We start from the raw sequence: 19,112 nt of genomic DNA, 5'->3' as shown, positions 1-19,112 counted from the left end.
GGGAAGTACTGATTTTTTTAATTGCATCCATATGAAGTACATGCAATACAAAAAATTTAAGCTCTATTAAGCAACCGCAATATCCCTAAACAAAAGGTCTCGAGATTAGGCCCAAAGTGTACAGTAGACAAAATGTTTCATAGGGTCCAAATTGCAAGGGACCTTAGCCATGAGATAGCAAGAGTCAGATGTGTTCGTCAACATTCCTACTTGGCACTGCTGTTCATGCATCTCTTAAATTTCTCTTTGTACCTGAATTTCTTTTATGAGCGAACTTGCCAGATTAGTAAAATGAACTCTGTACTTTTACATTTTAAGAATCTAAACCTTGTTACACAGTTCCCAACTCCCCACCATTTTAGATTACATCAGAAAGCCAAAAACACTTTTGAAGAAAAAAAGTTTATTTTTATTCATGTATGCAAAGACAGTATCAGCAATAGGTAGAAGCGTATTTCTAAGTGTAGAGTTAATTTTCCATTTTGAAAGATTCAGGACTTCATCTCTTTTACCCTTACTTTTAAATGCTTCACTCTAACACACACAAAAATTTATTCCCTTACTTTTCCTTAAGGTCATACTGGAATAATTAGAATTAGCTTTTTAGAATATAGGTATCACTTATAGTAAGCTGGAGATTTAATCACAGAATGATACGTGTCAATGTTATAGCACCAAAAAAACTACAGTTAATTTTTAAATTGACAAATTCAGGGTGCTTTCAATTTCTGAGGTGTAATAAAGCCCTCTTGGGAATTCTAAAGTTAAAAGACTCTTTTCTTCAGATTCAGAATGAAAATTTTGAGGAATTATAGACCCCAGTGAGCACTAGTAATACGGCTCATAGTAACTACATTAAGTTAGAGTCTCTACATTTTAGGGAAGAAGCCACTGAAACAAGGGCCAGAAAGCCGCTTTAAACTCATGTCCATGGCAGATCAAATGATACTGATACAACTATGTACCTTAGAAAGGTATTATATCCCATTGCTACCGTTCCAGGGTTTGGCCCTTGAACTGCTCTGCTCATACAGCTACTTCCATTCTTTACATCACCAGTTCTAGAAGCAAACCTCCTGAAAGACAAGTGACAAACGCTGGAAAAGAAAGACTGGGTAGAGCAAAAGGGCTCTGGTGCTCTAGCTGTTTGTCACAATGTAAAATGAAGACACCACCTAATCTAGAAACAACGTTAACTTTTAACTCTAGCACATTCTTGACATGTACTTATTAAACAACTTTTGTGGTTTAGAAATACCAAAACTACCTATACTTTGACTCTTGTGGACATATTTTACTTTACAAAAGGAAGTATAACAGACTAAATCTATTTATAGCAAGTAACTAATATTTCAATGTTTTTATAAAAACAATTCCTTTCAGATACTCTGATTAACCTCTAAGTGACATAAAAAAGTTGCAGCATTCTTTAATACCAATATTTTGCACAATTTGACATACAGCCAAGTTCAGCATTTCAAAGAAAAAAGTTTTTACAAAAAAGACGAATGGTGACTCATTGAGAAGCTTATGTACCTAGTAAAGTTTAGTCTTGGATTCTTTAAAAAATTAGGCCCAGAATTTTAGTTATCCTAATTACTATCCTTATCAAATAGGATATATATACGTGGATTCTAGATAAAAGATAAAATATTTTGAATAAACATATGACCCACTGATTGGACTGTTTGCTTTGAATCTGTTTTACTGGGTTTAGATAAGAAGACTTCAATAAAGCTAACTATATATTGAGTTCCACTGATTAAAAATGCAGTTTTAAAAATTCTGCTTTTGTGGTAAATTTCTAGACAAATCATAAATGCAAAGCTCAATATTGTAAATACTGTACTGCTCACAGGTACTTGTTGGAGAAGTGAAATGCTTGTATTCAGACTATCAAAATTCTGACCTTTCAATATAGGGTTTTAAAAACTTTTTTTTGAAAATCAGTATTGCTTTTAAACACTTAAAATGCCAATTTAAAAAAAATCCTTGCAGATAAATCTTAAAGTTTCTTTCAGTCTCAATTATTTTTTACTTTCAACTATATATTCAACACAGAACCAGTTTCTAAATAAACATCTAATGATAAAACTAGAGAGTCTAATAACACAACTTATACAGAAAGTTTGAGTATGATTTACCAAAATTCAGAATTTCTATAACAGTGGAAAACTTTTAGCTTAATATTCAAAACCAGCAACTTTCCATGAAACTACATAGCCAGGAGGATCAAACAGATTTAAGCATTGCCCGACTTCTTCTAAAGTGATGCACTCTTTTATCCTGGAAAAGATAGAAAGAGTCCTTTTACTTTACTGAAAACTTCTGATTACTACTATAGATCTGAAAGTTGTCAAAAACTTAAACCACTTGTTTTGGGTCTAAACACTAAAAACAATGAGAAAAAAGATTATCCTTTTTGGGAAGCATTCTTGAACACTGGGATAACATATGTACTAAGATGCCTAGTTTTATTAAACAGTTTAGTTAAAAAAGAAATCAATTTTAAAAAAAGAAATCCCAGTAAACTCAGAAATAATAGGACTTAGACTCAATATAATTTTATGTACTTCTTAATAATTTTGCAGTAATGTCCCAAAGACAGCTGGTAGAAAATGTAATTGTAAAAAATACTGCTTTCACTAACTGAACTGCATCTAATAGGAACCACAGCTTGCGAACAGCTCTTCCATCTGAAATTTCATGTTTTCAGGTTGAAAGATGTAAGTTTTGGCATTTAAAGACGTATCATTAACCTGTGAAGATGTATCATTCTTTAGAAAGGGAACAGAAATATTTAAAATACATGCAAAACTTTCTTATCACTCTATGTTGCCTACAGATGTGCAGACTGAAAAAAGTGAGAGGCCTTAAGAGGAGGAATGGGACTGAGCAAATGAGTAATAACATAATAGTATTTTATTTTCTACAAAAGTAACTCTGCCCTTTTTCTAGGACTTCAGTTTCGTCGTCATATAAATAAAAGTGGCTTCCGGAAGTTACCTAATCTGTCAAAAGAGTGATATCCTATTTAGCTTAAAATCTAGAAAACTGGTCACCAACATTTATCTTCAGAGGTAATGCAGGAAACAAGATTATGAAGGGACTACAGAATTAAGACAATGAAGAGTGGAATGAGCTATGGAAATAGTAAATACATTCAAAAATACCTCATGCATTCAAATGCAAAACAACAACAAGCAGTCAATCAAAATAGGTCTAGATGTCAGACAACTGCAGGATGCCAACTTCTGATTCCTCTCCCAAACAAGCAGAAAACTCTGGGAGTTTAAAGGGAGTCTTTTGTCTAATACCAGGTGAGAACTCAAGTTTAAAAACTATTTTCTGGACTGGGCATGGTGGTTCACGCCTCTAATCCCAGCACTTTGGGAGGCTGAGGCAGGAGGATCACTTGAGCCCAGGATTTCAAGACCAGCCAGGGGCAATGTAGTAAGATTTTGTCTCTTAAAAAAAAAAATCTTTTTAACTAGCAAGTATAGTGGTGCATGTCTGTAGTCCTAACTATTTGGGAGGCTGAGGCAGAACGATCCCTTGCATGCAGGAGTTTCAGGCTGTAGTAAGCTGTGATTGTGACACTGCACTCCAGTCTAGGTGACCCAGTGAGGTCACCTCAAAAAAACAAAACAAAACAAAAAAAAAAAAATAGAAAAGCAGACGACTATCTTCTGCTTTGAAAATCATTTAAGTACTACTGTAGACACCTATGTAATCACCAGAATTTTGGGCAAGGTAAGCTGATGTACAATTTCAGTTCCTTCTTTTCTAAATTATACTATCTATGTAGAATGAAGCAACTAGAGAACAAATGTCAACTTCAAGTACGTTTACTCCCTGTTGCGAAGATGTTAAGAGCTTAATTCTGCAATGTGGGCTCTACTCTTCTACATTATACAGGAGATCTGTAATACAACCCTTTAAAAAAAGCTTAAGCTTCATCCTATATCCATTCACAGACGAAAAATAAAGCTGGTCTACTTTCTGTTTTAAGACACAAAGTGATGGTTAAACATTTCCTTTTGAAAGTAAAGTGTGTAGCCAGTTTTGACAAATTCTGGCAGTTCCACTAAAGGTTAAGTATGACTTAGCAATTCCATTCCGAAGTATATAGGCAAGAGAAATAAGAACACATGTTTACATAATAACTTGTTCATGAATGTTCACAGCATTATTTCTAATAGTTAAAAAGAGGAAATAATCCAAATGTCTTTAACAGATGAATGAACAGAATGAGGTAATAGCCATAAATAAAAAGAAATGAAGTTCTGATACGTGCTAGAATACTGATGAACCTTGAAAACATTATATGCGGAGTGAAAAAAGCCAGTCACAAAAGGCCACATTATGTATGATTCCATATACATGAAATGTCCAGGACAGGAAAATCCTTAAAGAAAGTAAATTAGTGGTTGCCTAGGGCTGCACAGGATGGGGGAAAACAGCAGGTGACTGCTAAGGTAGGGGGGTGATTTTTGGGGTGATTTAGTATTCTAAAATTGATTGTGGTCATGGTTATACAACTTTGAACACATCAAAAAACAGTGAAATGCAAACTTTAAATAGGTAAATTGTATTACTGGTATTTCAACTATATATTTCAATAAACCTATTATTTAAAAAACACCTTCCCTTTACTAACCATAGTATTTCTCTCCCATTGGACTGACCAAGTTAGTTATTTTTCCTATTCATAGACTTAGAACTACAGGGACCCAGAAACCTTTAGTCCTGTACCTTCTCATTTTAGACTTGTAAAAACTGAAGCCTTAATAAGATTTATCTATACAACATGGATAGAAGGCGGGATCAGATATCAGATCTTTCTGGAATTCAACTACCCACATTCTCTTCCACTTCACCAACTGTTTCAATCAACCGCCACTTCTTTCCATTCAACATTTTACTGCTTCACTTTACCCCTTTTCTCCCTTCACACTGTTCAAGTATATCTCCTGAGTAAACAATTTCTTTTCTTCTCTTTAATCCAATATGCATGTTTTTTGTTTGTTTGTTTTTTGTTTTGTTTTTTGAGACAAGTTCTCACTCTGTTGCCCAGGGTCTCACTCTGTTGCCCAGGCTGGAGTACAGTGGCACAATCATGGCTCAATGCAAACTCAACTTCCCAGGCTCAAGCAATCCTCCTCCCTCAGCCTCCTCTGGAGTAGCTGGGACTACAGGTATGCACCACCACAACTGACTAATTTTTGTAGATACGGGGGTTTTGCCATGTTGCCCAGGGTGGTCTCGAACTCCTGAGCTCAAACAATTCACCCACCTCAGCCCCGAAAAGTGCTGGGATTACAGACATGAGCCACTGCACCCAGCCAAGATCTGCTTTCTATATCTAAAATTTTCTTTTACTATTTGGTCAAGCCAGTAAACTAACTCTCTTCTCTGGTAAACCCTTTCAATTACAAATTTCTGCTGAAGGATTCTTCCCTAAAGGTAACTACATTATATCAGGGTTCGACAGCAGAAAATACACTGCCAGGTAAAACCCACTCTGGTTTACTGTGTTATAGTCAAATGCCGACAGTTCAATTAAATGCTCTTAAGAAATCTCAAAATACATATACCACAAGGAAGACAGATACTTTAAATCTAACAAGTGGGCTTTTTAATTATGCATACTGTTCCCTTCATACCTTGAAGTAGTCATCTTGGGTAACAACAGTGTTTCTCAGTCTGTTCTCTGGATTGAATAGACAAGATACCACCGTTTGTATGCTTCGGTCCACAGATTTCTGAAACACAGAAGTTTTCAGTAATGTAAAGATGATTCTCTTTCACTCACTCTGAATAAGGTTTTTTATTTTTATTTTTATTTTTTTTGATGGTTTAATGAACATATTACTTTATTTCTAAAGAAATGCAAAAATGCTAAAAGAGGCTGGGAGTGGTGGCTCATGCCTGTAATCCCAGCACTTTGGGAGGCCAACGCAGGAGAATCACCTGAGGTCAGGAGTTCAAGATCAGCCTAACATGGCAAAACCCCATCTCTACTAAAAAAAAAAATACAAAAATTAGCTGGGCGTGGTGGCAGGCACCTGTAATCCCAACTACTCAGGAGGCTGAGGCAGGGAGAATTGCTTGAACCCAGGAAGTGGAAGTTGCAGTGAGCCAAGATCACACCACTGCACTCCAGCCTGGGAAAAACAGCGAGACTATGTCTCGCAAAAAAAAAAAAAAGAAAAAAAAGGAATTCACAAAAATGCGATTCATAATTCTTACCACGTATCACTCAGTATGCAAGTTTTCTGACAATTAAAGATTTTAGAACCTTAGTGACAGAATACTGGTTTAAAAAGCTGAATTTGTTAAATCCCTAGGTGAACTCCAATGTTTCAAGAAAAAATACTAAGGACAAAACCTGACAATTATACTGTAAGCTATTTTAATATTTATTTGCATTTTAAAATCGAGTATCAAATCATCAAATCAAGGAATTCACACTCCAACGGGACTTCTTCAGTGTTATACATATTACCAGCACATCAACTACTTCCACACTCCCACTCATTTACATATATGATTCAAGAGTGAAAGTATTATTATGGAAATTTGCTCTATTGATAAAAAGAAGAAACAACCCTGCCTAACTCAATATTTGAATAATTACTACTAACTTCACCACTGTTGGGAACTACTGCCACATATAATGTTATATAGAGAATGCCACAAGTAATGTGTTTCACTGTTTAAGTAAATATCAAAACTGTTGTAAAAGAAAAGGTACATATAATTCGTACTAATTCCCCTTTTGAAGAGTAGAATTCTTGAGGAAACCCTACCATAACATTCTGCCAAATCATATTAACATAACATTTACTGAAGTATGGTTTTTAAAAATTAGTGGAACTGGAATATAGAAAAGGACTGCTGAATCAGAAACTTTATGTATACATTGAAAATTTGGGGTATCTGAAATTTCACCCACCTTCAACTGCTGAATAATAGTCAATTATTTAACCTCTATAATTTATGGCTCCCATCTTTAAATTCGGGCAAAAATGCTTACTTCTCAAAAAACTATTATTAAAACTAGAAAAAATAAAAATGAAATATATATAAACAAAATTAGATGTTTGCCTTTTGTGGGCCATTTCCAGAGGGCGGAGTAGCTTCATGAACTGAGCATTCATTTGGCACAACTTCAGCTCCTGGATCAACTTCATTACAGTGGTAGTTAACAGCTGAATAAGCCTATATTTAAAATAATGAAAGTGTAATTAAACAGATATACAGATATGGTTAAAAGCCACTTATTCTTCAAAAAGGTGAGCTGGTATCCAAAGTTTCAATGTAGGTTGTGTTGAAATTCAATTACATTATTTCAGAAACTTTGTTTTAAATGAACAGTTGAAATATAGTAAGGCAGCCTTCTGTTTTAAAATGTCTTCTAGGTATCAAGATAATCAGAAGTACAAGGACTCTAAGAAACTAATGTAGTAAGGAAGTGTTTGTTAACACTTACTATATCCTTCAAATCTCCAATCCTGATGAAAGACAGCAGCTTTGGTGTTTTAGATGTAATACTCTTGTTTTATTCCTATTCTTATTTAACAATAATTAACAGCAAAACATTTCTGTTCCTCTTCAACAATTTTTTTTTATGGCTGGTAAAGCCAGAAGCAGATTCTAGGCAGACACATGCTAATTCTAAATCCACATTAATACTACCTTTCTTGAATTACATAGTTGATAGACTGAACAAGTGTTCAACAAGTAACTGAACACTTATTATCTAGACCAGTCATTGCTTAAGCACACAAAAACCTGAGAGAAAAAGGCACTATTGCTCCCATGGGAGTTTCTAATTGGGTTAAAAAGAAAGTAACAAAATGTAACACATTAATATAAAGAACTATTTAAAAATATAGGCACATATGACATGGGAAAAAATCAAGAAATATAAACACACACACAAAAAAATAAAGAACAGGAATTATATGTTTGGGTAATTCACTTTACCGGAGGTACAACATAGCTCCTTTGCTCCCCAACAGGCCACTGTGGCGGCATCTTAAAAAAAAAAAAGGAAACCAAAATTATTCAAATATTCCTACACATTTTCAAAAACACATGAGAAAACAATATTGAAGTACTTTTCATGCTGGCTCCTTTGTTGTTATAGGAAACAGAATGGAAAAAAGAAGTACTTTATGTTTCTAATCCCTGATGTTCTTGTTGTTACTTCTATGTGTAAAACCTCACCTTTTCCCCAATTTTCGGGAGTTGGCATTGTGGAAATCTCAGAGATATTAGTTGCTTCAATTTATTACCACAGATATGATTATGGGTTATATATACAGTCATATCTATGTAAAGAGACTCACAGAACTATTATTGTGAAGCAGCCAGCTAAAATAGAAATAGAATTTGAATTTGTACTCTAAGAATTGGATAATTTATTTCACTCTATCTCCCTAAAAAATTGATGAAAGTCAGTCTGGCTGTTTCAGCTATTTGACAGCAAAAATGAAAAAAACACATGCTGAAATACAGAAGGGTACATCGAATCTCATAAAACTTTTGTAAAGTTATTGCTAAGTATATTCCTGCCAAAATATTATTCCATTACTTCTAAATAATACAGAGGTCTTAATTCTAGACTAATTTTTTTCTTAAATTTTAGGTACATTTCACTAGTTTAAACTATTCAGGCAATTTGTAAAAACAAGTTAAAGGCCTCAATAAAATCTGAAAGTAAATCATTTTACTCCCTTTTAAATTACCTGATAATTATATACAGGCAACTGATATCCAGTGATGACCTGAACGGGTGAATTTGGGTAAGTAGGATATGCCTGAAAATAAAGTTTACAGAAAGAATTAATAAAACTTTTTTTAAAATTAGAAAGAAATATTATTCCCAACATAACAAAAATACGAAAACTTCTAAAATATTATTTTTCTATATACAACAATGCAGAATTCTAAATGACTGACTGACTTTATGAAGAAAGAAATATTACCTATCAAGTGTTACCCTTTGGGTGGGGAGGGGGAACAAATGACAAAAGAAGTGACTATTTCAACAGGCAAAGTTTATCTTATTTATACTGTGTATAATCCCACCCAGATGTTATTTCTTACACTGATGATAAGGCTCTATTAAGACAGATTTCAATGTAAGTTAAATTAATACATTTGCTATTTTTTTGTCAAAATACTTCTAGACAGTTTTGTATTTGACAATATTATAGGGTAATATGTAGTCCTCCTACAGATGTTATGGCTTTTTCTGTACTTCACTTCGAAAACCTAAGAGCTGTATATAATGCAAAACTGCACAAGACAGTATAATGTCTTATATTTTTCAATAAATAGTTATTGATTGAAAACATATAGGTGGCAGCATACATGAATACACCCAGATTCAGTAATGGCTCACAGTAATGTTAGAAACAAATAGGGCTTTTTTTTCTAGCCATCGTTCACAGAAGGAGAAAGAAGAAAAGGTATACCCTACACATTTCAAGTACATGGAAAATGTCAACGAATAAGAGACACTGAAGAACTATTTCACTATTATTTTCCAGCAAAGAAAATGTCTTTTAAACTAAGACACAAGTAACATGAACTAAGAAGAAAATAAATGTTATTTATCATCAATAAGTGATAGCATGTCAAATCCTACTTTAAATATCAAAGTAACCAGGATCAGAGAAATTATATGCCAGAAACTCACAGGATTTATATAGTAAAACACATCAGAAATCTACCCATTCCAGAACCAGAATATATCCAGAAGTCAGCAATTTATATGAGGTGGCATCTGGAAATCACTGCAGATAAAAGAAGAGCTAGCTGATTTGCTAACCTTAGAGAAGAATAAAGTAGACAGACACATAACGAGAGCTGCTTTCAAATACTTCAGGAACTAGCTACATGGGGGGAAAAAGGAAGAGATTTCTTCATGTGTCTACAGAGGTCATTTCTAAGATAAAGACAAAGTATACGGCAGATCTTTAGCTCATATCAAGAACAACACTAAGAAATTTCTAACAAAATAAATTTCCCATTACTCAAAGTATTCAAACAGGGATGCTATTACCACTTACATGGAAACTGGGTATAATTCCAGAGGGCACAATGACTACAATAAACAAGAGAATAGGAACGTAAGCAATTCTTACCTGAACATACTGAGTTATAGGATTCATTGTGGTTGGGGGCTGCATGTAAGTTTCAGTGTTTGGATTAGTCCAGACATTCTGAAACTGTGGTGGAGGAGGATGATTAAAAACCAAAGGACGCGGCTGCACATGATAAGCACCTTTTTAAAAAGCAAAAATAAAAAGCCTATTTTTAGTTCTTAGAAAAGCTACATGTGTCAACAAGAACAATTTCTCTTTGTACTCACATAAATTTTGTTTCCTGATTGCAGGGCCCAGCTTCAGCTTTTTACCATGGAAATTTATCTGTGACTGAAAACAAAACAGTAACAAAACTAGAATCAATTTTCAAGTCTTTACTTCCAAGACTTGGGTGAACACCTAAAATCTTCTAAAGTTCTTATTATCATAGAAGATCAGTGATAACTACACACCAAATTAAAATTTGTCATCATGAAGCTACCTCCCTTACTTCTCTATCAGTGTCAAGAGGCATCAAGTGAAAGTTGATCAAAAACTTTTCATCACCCTGCCCTGTCTCCAACCCTTCCTGTCTGTAGTTCATGAAGCTAGGTGCCCAGTCAAAAACAAACAGGTTCTAACACATCATGTGAGATTCCTCCAAGTTTGGATTTTAAACAGAAAGTGTATCTTCTTCCAAATTTTATACGAGACTGAGTATATCACTCAACACTAAACACTGTATCAATAAAACAAACGAGATTTTTCTATTAGATTACTTACTTCTACTATCTTCTGCACATCCACGTCATTAAAAAATGAAACAAATCCATAGCTATAAAGGCAGATAAATGAAGTATAAAATCACCATCATACAGTACATGGTTCAAAACTTCTACAATACACAGAAGTGATGACTAAAAGATGAATAATACACTACGGTATTTGTTAAGATGTACATGATAGATCCTCTACAAATACTGCTTTTTCTTAATCTGAACTATGTCAAAATGTGCTAAGATTAGTGTGAAAACTTTATTGATTGCCAAGTAATTCATATCTGTGAACCTGAATTTTACTTACTATCTAAGACAAGGTGGTTAAAATTTAAGATACCGTGCAATGTATGAAGAAAACAATTCTTTGAGAAAACTGATTCATTTATTTGTATGAAATGCAGATTGAAGATATTAAAAAACAAACATTAGAAAAATTACTAAAGAGCTGGCAATAAACTTTTATCCTCTACATGAAAGAAATTAACACAGCAACAAATTTCATTTATGTAAGCATCAGAATACCAGTTTTGAAGTCTTCTCTGATACTCTATACGTGGCTAGAGTTCAGATATTTTTGATAAAATTACTCACCCTTTGGACACACCAGTTCGATCAGTGATTATCTTCACTTCTTTCACTGAACCGTATCTAGCAAAGAAGCTTCTAATCTCAGTTTCATCCATCTATGGAAAAGAATTGAACTTGAAGAGTAAAAATTCAGCATTCAAAAATTTCAATTTTATTAAAAGAAGGTTTGATGATGTGAAAATTTCTCCCCCTTTTGTCCCCAAACGACCAGTGGCTCTTTGTCAAAGATATTTTTAGTACCTATGGGACAAATATAAAACCAATTCTAAACCTCCATGAAGTACAAAAAAACCTTAAGTTTGTAACAGGGCCCAAATCCCATTATTCATAATGTATTGTAATGTAAAAATGAGGTATGAATACAATACCCTAACATCAATTCCTCCAACAAAAACAGTGTTTGGCATGATTTTGCCTTCTGGTAAAACATAGCCTTGGCTGGTTGCAGCTGATGAGGACTGGGTGCTGGCTTCTCTGGAGATGGTTGAGTTTGGAGTTTCAGGATTTGCAGCAGACTGTAATTTGGAAAGTAGACATCATAATTAGATATACAGGAAAAACCCATACATAATGTGAAATATAACTTTTGTTTTCTAAGTATAAAGTATTTTATATAAATTACTTTCATTGTAAGTTAGTTCAGGATCAGGATTTAAACTCATCAGAGTAGATCAGCATGGAATTTTAACAAAAGGATATAGTACTTTCTTTTTTTTGAGACAGAGTCTCACCCTTGTCACCCAGCCTGGAATGCAATGGCATGATCTCGGCTCACTGCAACCTCCATCTCCCGGGTTCAAGTGATTCTCTTGCCTCAGCCTCCCGAGTAGCTGGGATTACTGGCGCCTGAGAACACACCTGGCTAATTTCGTATCTTTAGTAGAGATGGGGTTTCTCCATGTTGGCCAGGCTGGTCTCCAACTCACGACCTCAGGTGACCCACCCGACTTGGCCTCCCGAAATGCTGGGATTACAGGCATGAGCCACCGCACCCAACCAGGATACAGTACTTTCTTAAACCCAGTATTGCTCATTACCAAGTCTTGTATAATGCTGTGGAAGAATACTTAGTATTTGTGAAAATACTATGTGAACTAGTTTAAAAAAAACCCCAAAATCAGAAAGTTCAGATTTGTAAAAATTAACATTAAAATCATCCTGTTCTACATTCATAAACAACTTTTCATTTTACTGAGTATACTAATAAAAAGGATGACAAATCTCAAAAAAAAAAAACTCCAAAAAGCCACAGCAAAAAGAAAATAAGCCTCAAAGTTTTAAACCAATTTGTCTTGCTTCGCCTTTTTCACCAAAATTAACATGAATTTTTACAATTTTAACACTCCCTGTGTTAGCATGCCTGCTTCACTTTAGAAATGGATCATGGAAACATTATTTGCTCACATGTCATAGCTCCTTCTAAAAAAAGGGTTATAATCCTCATCCCTAATGCTAGGGTGTTCAAAGTATCTTTTGAAATAACATTTTTCTTCCTGAGTAACACCAAATCAGTCCCACTAATAATTCTAATTTTCACAGTAGGCAGATATAAATGATACCATCTTTATTTTCAGATAAAGAAACACATACATATAACTCATTATTTTTCTGGATTTTGATCAGAACTGTCTTTATTCTTTCCGCTGTAGACTCTAAGGCTAACGTAAAATTTTCTCAAGTAGAATTTGTAAGTAATATATATGTCGGAGAAGCAATATAGCATAGTGGAACAAAAATTAATTTAGTCAGGAGAACTAGGTTTATGTCCCTTACAGGTAAGTGATTATAGGTCACTTACTTGCCAGCTGTGTATCTCTGGGCAAATTGCTTTGAGAATGAAATGAGATAACATCTGTGAATTCATTTCGTAAAGTATAAAGTGGTATGCCAATGTAAGTTAGTATCCTGTTATTCGAATTTATTTTCAGTAGATTTTTTTTCAAGTTTCTTTTTTGGCTTTACTATTTTAGCTGACTTATTTTGAAGATACTTTTAATTAAGAACTAATTGAAACATCAGGAAACTATGAGACATCATTAATTTAAAAATCATTGGTGAAGTGCCCGTTGACTACAAAAGGTAACTACAAAAGGCTGCAAAAGAGAAAGCTATTCCACACATACCTGTTTGAAAGAAAACAAAAGACAAAAGAAAGCAACTGTATATCTGTTTGAAAGGCACGGTAATTTTATAGGAATTAGTAAGAAAGTAGACTTTCTGCTTTGTTAATTAGATGACAGAAGTTACTGATTCTACACAGCTTTACTAGAGAGGAAATCTAAGTTGTCAAATCAATTAAAGCTGAGTTTATTGCTTTTCTCTATTTGCGCTTACACTTGCTATTTTGGGTTTGTAACTAAATAATTCCCAATTCTTTTCTTTAATAGTGGTATTTCATGACAATGATGGGGAAGAAAAATTTAAAAACTATTTCTAAAGTTTTTCCTTTCTAAAAATGTCTTATGTTATCGTTTTTCTAAATGGCATTAAGCTGCATATCTTGAACTATAAGGAACTTGATGAGATTTCCCCTCCCTATAGACAATTCACCAATCTCTTCTCAGTTCATTCAGAAATCCCAGAGTAAAACAAAACAAAATAAATTCTGAAATTCTTGTAGTTTCTTTTCTCCTTTTCAATTCCCCCTTGATTTGTGGATGAACTTTGAATATATTTCTCTTTGATAAACAAGCTACATATACAGTATTGTCTCTGCATCATAGTGTTTGGATGTATTTTAATTTAGAAGTGTAACATCTGGCAGAAAACAAATTATAAGAAGTTATGATAATGCACTGATTCTCAACTGGGGAAGATTTTTGAGCCCCAGGGGCATTTAACAATGTTGAGAGACTGACTGTTACACCTGAGGTGTATTCCTGGCATCTGACGGCTGAAGGCCAGGGATACTACTGCACATCCTACAATGCAAAGACAGCTTCCTACAACAAGGAATTATTTGGTCCAAAATTTGAATAGGGTGTGGTTAAGAAACCTTGTGACAGTGCCACAAGAATTGAGGAGGAAAATTATTGTTTGGGAAGGATCTGATTTCCATTGTTCAGTAAAGTAAGTCTTTTCAGGACCTCAGTTTCCTTGCTTGAAAATGAATGATTGGAAAAGATCTCTGGTGTCTCTTCTAATTCTCATACTCGATACAAGAGTAAAACGTGTACTTGGAGACGACAGTAGTTTGGTAAAGAGGAAAAGAGGCATTTGACATTATAGGAAGTCTGACTTGGCTTGTATCTTACAAACTGGCTGCCTGCTTAACTGGAATCGTAAATATGAAATTCATTGAATTATTTTAACAGTGTAATAACATCTTACATTAAGGAGACAACATTATGTCCTAGTCCTCAGCCAGCAGGTGACGCTCAAAGCTAACAAAGTAAGCAATGTACTTGATTTTTACCATGGCTTGATTAGCAGGGATTGTTAAATTCCTACTGTATTTATACATAATTAAAGTGTATATATAAAAATCCACAATCAATAGACAACGTTTGGTGAAACTATGGCCAAAAATATAAATGAATGCTTAGGATAAGCAAAAGCTTAATTTTAAAGAAAGTACCATCTTAACTGTCAATAGCATCCTGAAAACAAACTGCATTAAAGAAGTAATTTTCTTAATCATACCTTCAAGTGAGTTGGTGAATTTTGAAATGAGAAATGCTGGAACAGTAAACAGGGGTGAGCTTCAAGACCATCATATACACAACTGTCCTTATTATTTATAGCAAACATATTCCTTGTTATATTTGGACAACCAAGTGACAAAGACAGCTAAAAGCTGGAAAAAATTATTTAAACTCCTGGGATGTCAGCTTCTTTGACAGTATTATCTAATTCAATTACTATGTGAACCTGTAAGCAAATTGAGATTTATATAAATTGACCAGGAAAAGGCTATAATTTGTAGTTATCAAAGTTACATTTACACCAATAGAAAGAAGAGAATAAAGAGAATGCTAAAATTAAGAAAATATGACATGAAAATCAGAATCAAAACTTTTAAGTAAATCCAAGAGTAGAGTCTTGGGGAGCTGGAGGTGGGGAGGATGAAATTCAAGCAATAAACAATCCTGGCAAAACTAAGCAAGAAAAAGCAAGAAAGCAAAAAGATATATGAAACCTGAGAAATGGGTTATGACCACAGATTATAAAACAATGCTATGCATAAAAACTATTGGAATAAATTTGGAAATCAACGACATGACAAACTTGTAGAGAAATTTAAATTTTTACAAAACAATCTTGACAAAGAACACCCAATGATACCTGGCTCAGTTTCCCTGGGAATTCTTTCAACTTGTAAAGAAATAGATAACTTAGGTGTATGTGTGTGTGTCAGAGAGAGGTGCACACACCAGACACCGGAAACAAAGATAGAAGACAGAAGAAGAGATTAAGAAATTTAAACACTTTTCTTCAATTTTCAAAGAGGAAAAAAATATTTCTCAACGCATTTTACAAAGCTAACAGCATATAAGTAACAAAGCCTCATCAAGATGAGCCATCCCTGCCCTCAGCACAAATGCAAAATTCCAGCAGTATATATAGTTTACACTGGGAATGCAAGAATACTTCATAGGATATTGTTACTTTAATTCGCCATTGAAAAAGCATTTGATAAAATACAGCATTCATTTTTAAATTATTTAAAAATCCAAGTAAAACAGAAATAGAGATATCTTATTTTCTATCAATCTAATTTTGCCCTATTATTAAGCTTAAAGTGAAATACTTGAGTCATCTCCACTGAAATTAGGAATAAGGGCACCTCCTTATTAATACTACATATTTTTTCCACTACGTATGACAAAGGTGAACATTAATACAGTTTTTATGAATAAAAAAATTAAAAGGGAAATTTAAAAAGCTAATGATCAATGATCAACTTCATCGATGATTTCAAAAAGTGCACATCAACACAGTAAAATATTTTCCAGCTCTTAGGTTGACGATTCAAAAAAATCCCAATACCTTTCATTGGGAAGGGTGTGAAAAAGAGATCACTGTCCACACCATTAATGGGAAAATACTGATACATGCTTTACCCAAGAGCAGCTTGGAAAAGATGTATCACAGTTTGATAGGTGGGAATACTCATCACGATACTAGCGAGGGGAGTAACTTAAAATTGTTACCAAAGGGGCAAAACGCTTTCACCCAGCAATTCCACTTACAGCAATTCATCTCAAGGAATTAATAATACAAGCGTGCCAAGATATTTACACAAGGATATTCATAGCATTTTTTTTTTTTTTTTTTTAGACTGAGCCTCCCCTCTTTGTTGCCTAGGCTGGAGTGCAGTGGCAAGATCTTAGCTCACTGCAACCTGCCTCCCAGGTTCAAGTGATTCTTCTGCCTCAGTCTCCCGAGTAGCTGGGGTTACAAATGCGCACCACCACGCACAGCTAATCTTTTTTAGTAGAGACGGGGTTTCACCATGTTAGCCAAGCTGGTCTCGAACCCCTGACCTCTAGTGATCCACACGCTTCAGCCTCCTAAAGAGATTACAGGCATGAGCCACCGCGCCCCGCCCGATAGTATTGTTTTAATACTGAAAAAGTATTCATCATAATGGAATTCAGTAAAATGATGGTATAATTTTTAACATATATTGAAAATTAAAATTATCTTCAGAATAATGCCCACATCGATGCAAGTTGTAAAATAGCATTATGCAGCACGGTGTAACTCTTGCAAAAGTTGGCCCATCTATATGCAATATAAGCATAAAAATAATCTGGAAGGGCATACATGTATCAAAATTTAACGGCTGTGTTAGGATTAAGACAGATTGCTCTTTTCTTACAGTGATTGTTTTCAAATGAGTAAATATGCTACTTTCATAATCAGAAAAAAATCCAATGTAATTATTAGGATTCCTTTCTTTTACCTCTAAAAATGAAAAGTATTATAATAAATAATTTCTTATAACTCAAGGTAATTAACTTTTAATTACACATAATCTATTTTTATTTTAATGTTTATACGTGGTAATAAAAACTGTGTATAAATTTCCTCCCTTTATCTCTAAAAGTGAAGAGACAGAATTATCAATGTAGACACACACATAGCATGTAATACGTGCGTTCGTGACTCAGTGGTTGGTCACCGTGTTCAGAGCGGCATCTTGTGGTGGTGCTGAACCAACGCTAGGCATTTACCAAACTCACAGAAACGCACACCCAACACTATCTACCAAATGGACATTTTGTCAAAGGTTCCTGTTTATCGAGAGAGAAAAAACTGTGCCTAGAGTTTAAAAATTCTAAAATTCTCAATGGTAACTACTGAAACCGACCTCGTGCCACAAAGATGGCGTCAGGCGAGCTTTTGTGCCTGTCGCTGCCGCACGTGGGAGCCGCCATCAGCAAGTCCCCAGCAGCTGACAGGCAAGGGGACCAGAAACACTTCCGGCCCAGCCCCCCTCAGCTAGCGGGCCCTGCCTTCAGGACGCCCCACACACCCTACGCTGAGGGCCCCACCCCCCCTCACCCCCCCCCCCCCCCCCACCCCGTACAGGCACCGGGAGGGAACCACTTCCTAAGGAAGCTCCGACCCTCCGAGTCTTAAGGAGGCAGGTCCCACAGCAGGCCCGCCGCCATCTTGCAGAGCCATGGGGAGAGCGCCAGAAGTGAGGCTGGCGGGGAGGGGCGTGTGGGAGTGGGGGAGGGGCGGGGCGCGTGGGACTGGGGGAGGGGTGGGGACGGTAGGAGGTGGGGGTGGGGAACCCGCACCCCAAACCTCCGCCAGCAGAGAATCCGGGGCGGGAAATGGGTGTCTCAAGAAGGCCACGGAACTTGCACGTGGCCGGCGAGGCAGCGCGTCTTCGGGGCCCACCCCCACCATGCCACCCTTGGCGTCCCGCGCCGGCCTCTGTGTGTAGGCCCCGCCACTGCCAGGCCGCCTCCCCCCATCCTGTGGGCCATGGCTCGTGGTGCGTCCAGGCAGGTGCCCCCCAAACAGGAATGCCGAGGGGAACTTCACTTTCCGCCCCCACAGGGCCAGGTTTCACCCACCAGTGAGGACTCTGCCGGCCTTGGCCCTCGGGCCTCTCCCTCAACTCACCATGATGGCGGCTGGCAGCAGTTCCCGACCGGCTCGAGGAGGAGCAGAGGCTGTGCTTGGCGCACCACTTCTGGAGCTGTTGGCGGCTTCGAGTGGTCAAAGGAGCCAAAGGCGAAAGGAAAAGGAGAACCAAGGGCGGCGGGTGACAAGGCGGAGGAGCCCCGAAAGGTGGACCGTCAGCCTAAGGAGCGCAGGCAGACTGAGGCGTGGCCCGCCGGGCTTGAGGAGGTGGCTCCTGTGCCGGGTATCGGGGCGCGTGGTATCGGCCTCAGCCAATGGGTGGCAGTGCCCCCGCCCCCTGCGTGGGGCGGGCTGCGGGGGACGACGGCGCCCACGCGGCGGGTGCGTAAGGTACGCAGGGTACGCAGCGCGCAGGTCCCGTGCCTCAGTCCCAGGCAGGCGCCGCCCTCACAGGGATCTAGAGACACACACATCACCCCCAAAACACCCTTGAAATAAGTATGCATACTGAAATATACGGCATAGTTTACAGAAATGAGACTCTAATATGTCTAGGCTGTAGTTTCAAAATGGCTTCTCGAAGGCACAGGATTAGCGCAAT

The 19,112-nt window shown here is 36.4% G+C and overlaps 1 protein-coding gene across 1 annotated transcript; it reads right to left on the bottom strand.

Annotated features, from left to right (window-relative positions):
- Window positions 1–383: 383 nt before the first annotated feature.
- DAZL (deleted in azoospermia like) lies at window positions 384–17,850 on the bottom strand. The gene is given in 12 exon segments (XM_023207240.1): window positions 384–2,286; window positions 5,667–5,765; window positions 7,111–7,224; window positions 7,993–8,043; window positions 8,757–8,828; window positions 10,161–10,300; window positions 10,388–10,451; window positions 10,884–10,935; window positions 11,471–11,562; window positions 11,836–11,982; window positions 17,784–17,819; window positions 17,821–17,850. Coding segments are annotated over 12 exon segments (951 nt in total). The 3' UTR covers window positions 384–2,232.
- Between the last annotated feature and the right edge of the window lie 1,262 nt (window positions 17,851–19,112).

The sequence above is a fragment of the Piliocolobus tephrosceles genome, chromosome 2 (genome assembly GCF_002776525.5).
Source record: "Piliocolobus tephrosceles isolate RC106 chromosome 2, ASM277652v3, whole genome shotgun sequence".
In the NCBI taxonomy this organism is placed as follows: Eukaryota; Metazoa; Chordata; class Mammalia; order Primates; family Cercopithecidae; genus Piliocolobus; species Piliocolobus tephrosceles.
Note: the sequence above shows the minus strand (reverse complement) of the source record. Positions and strands in the feature narration are given on the sequence as shown.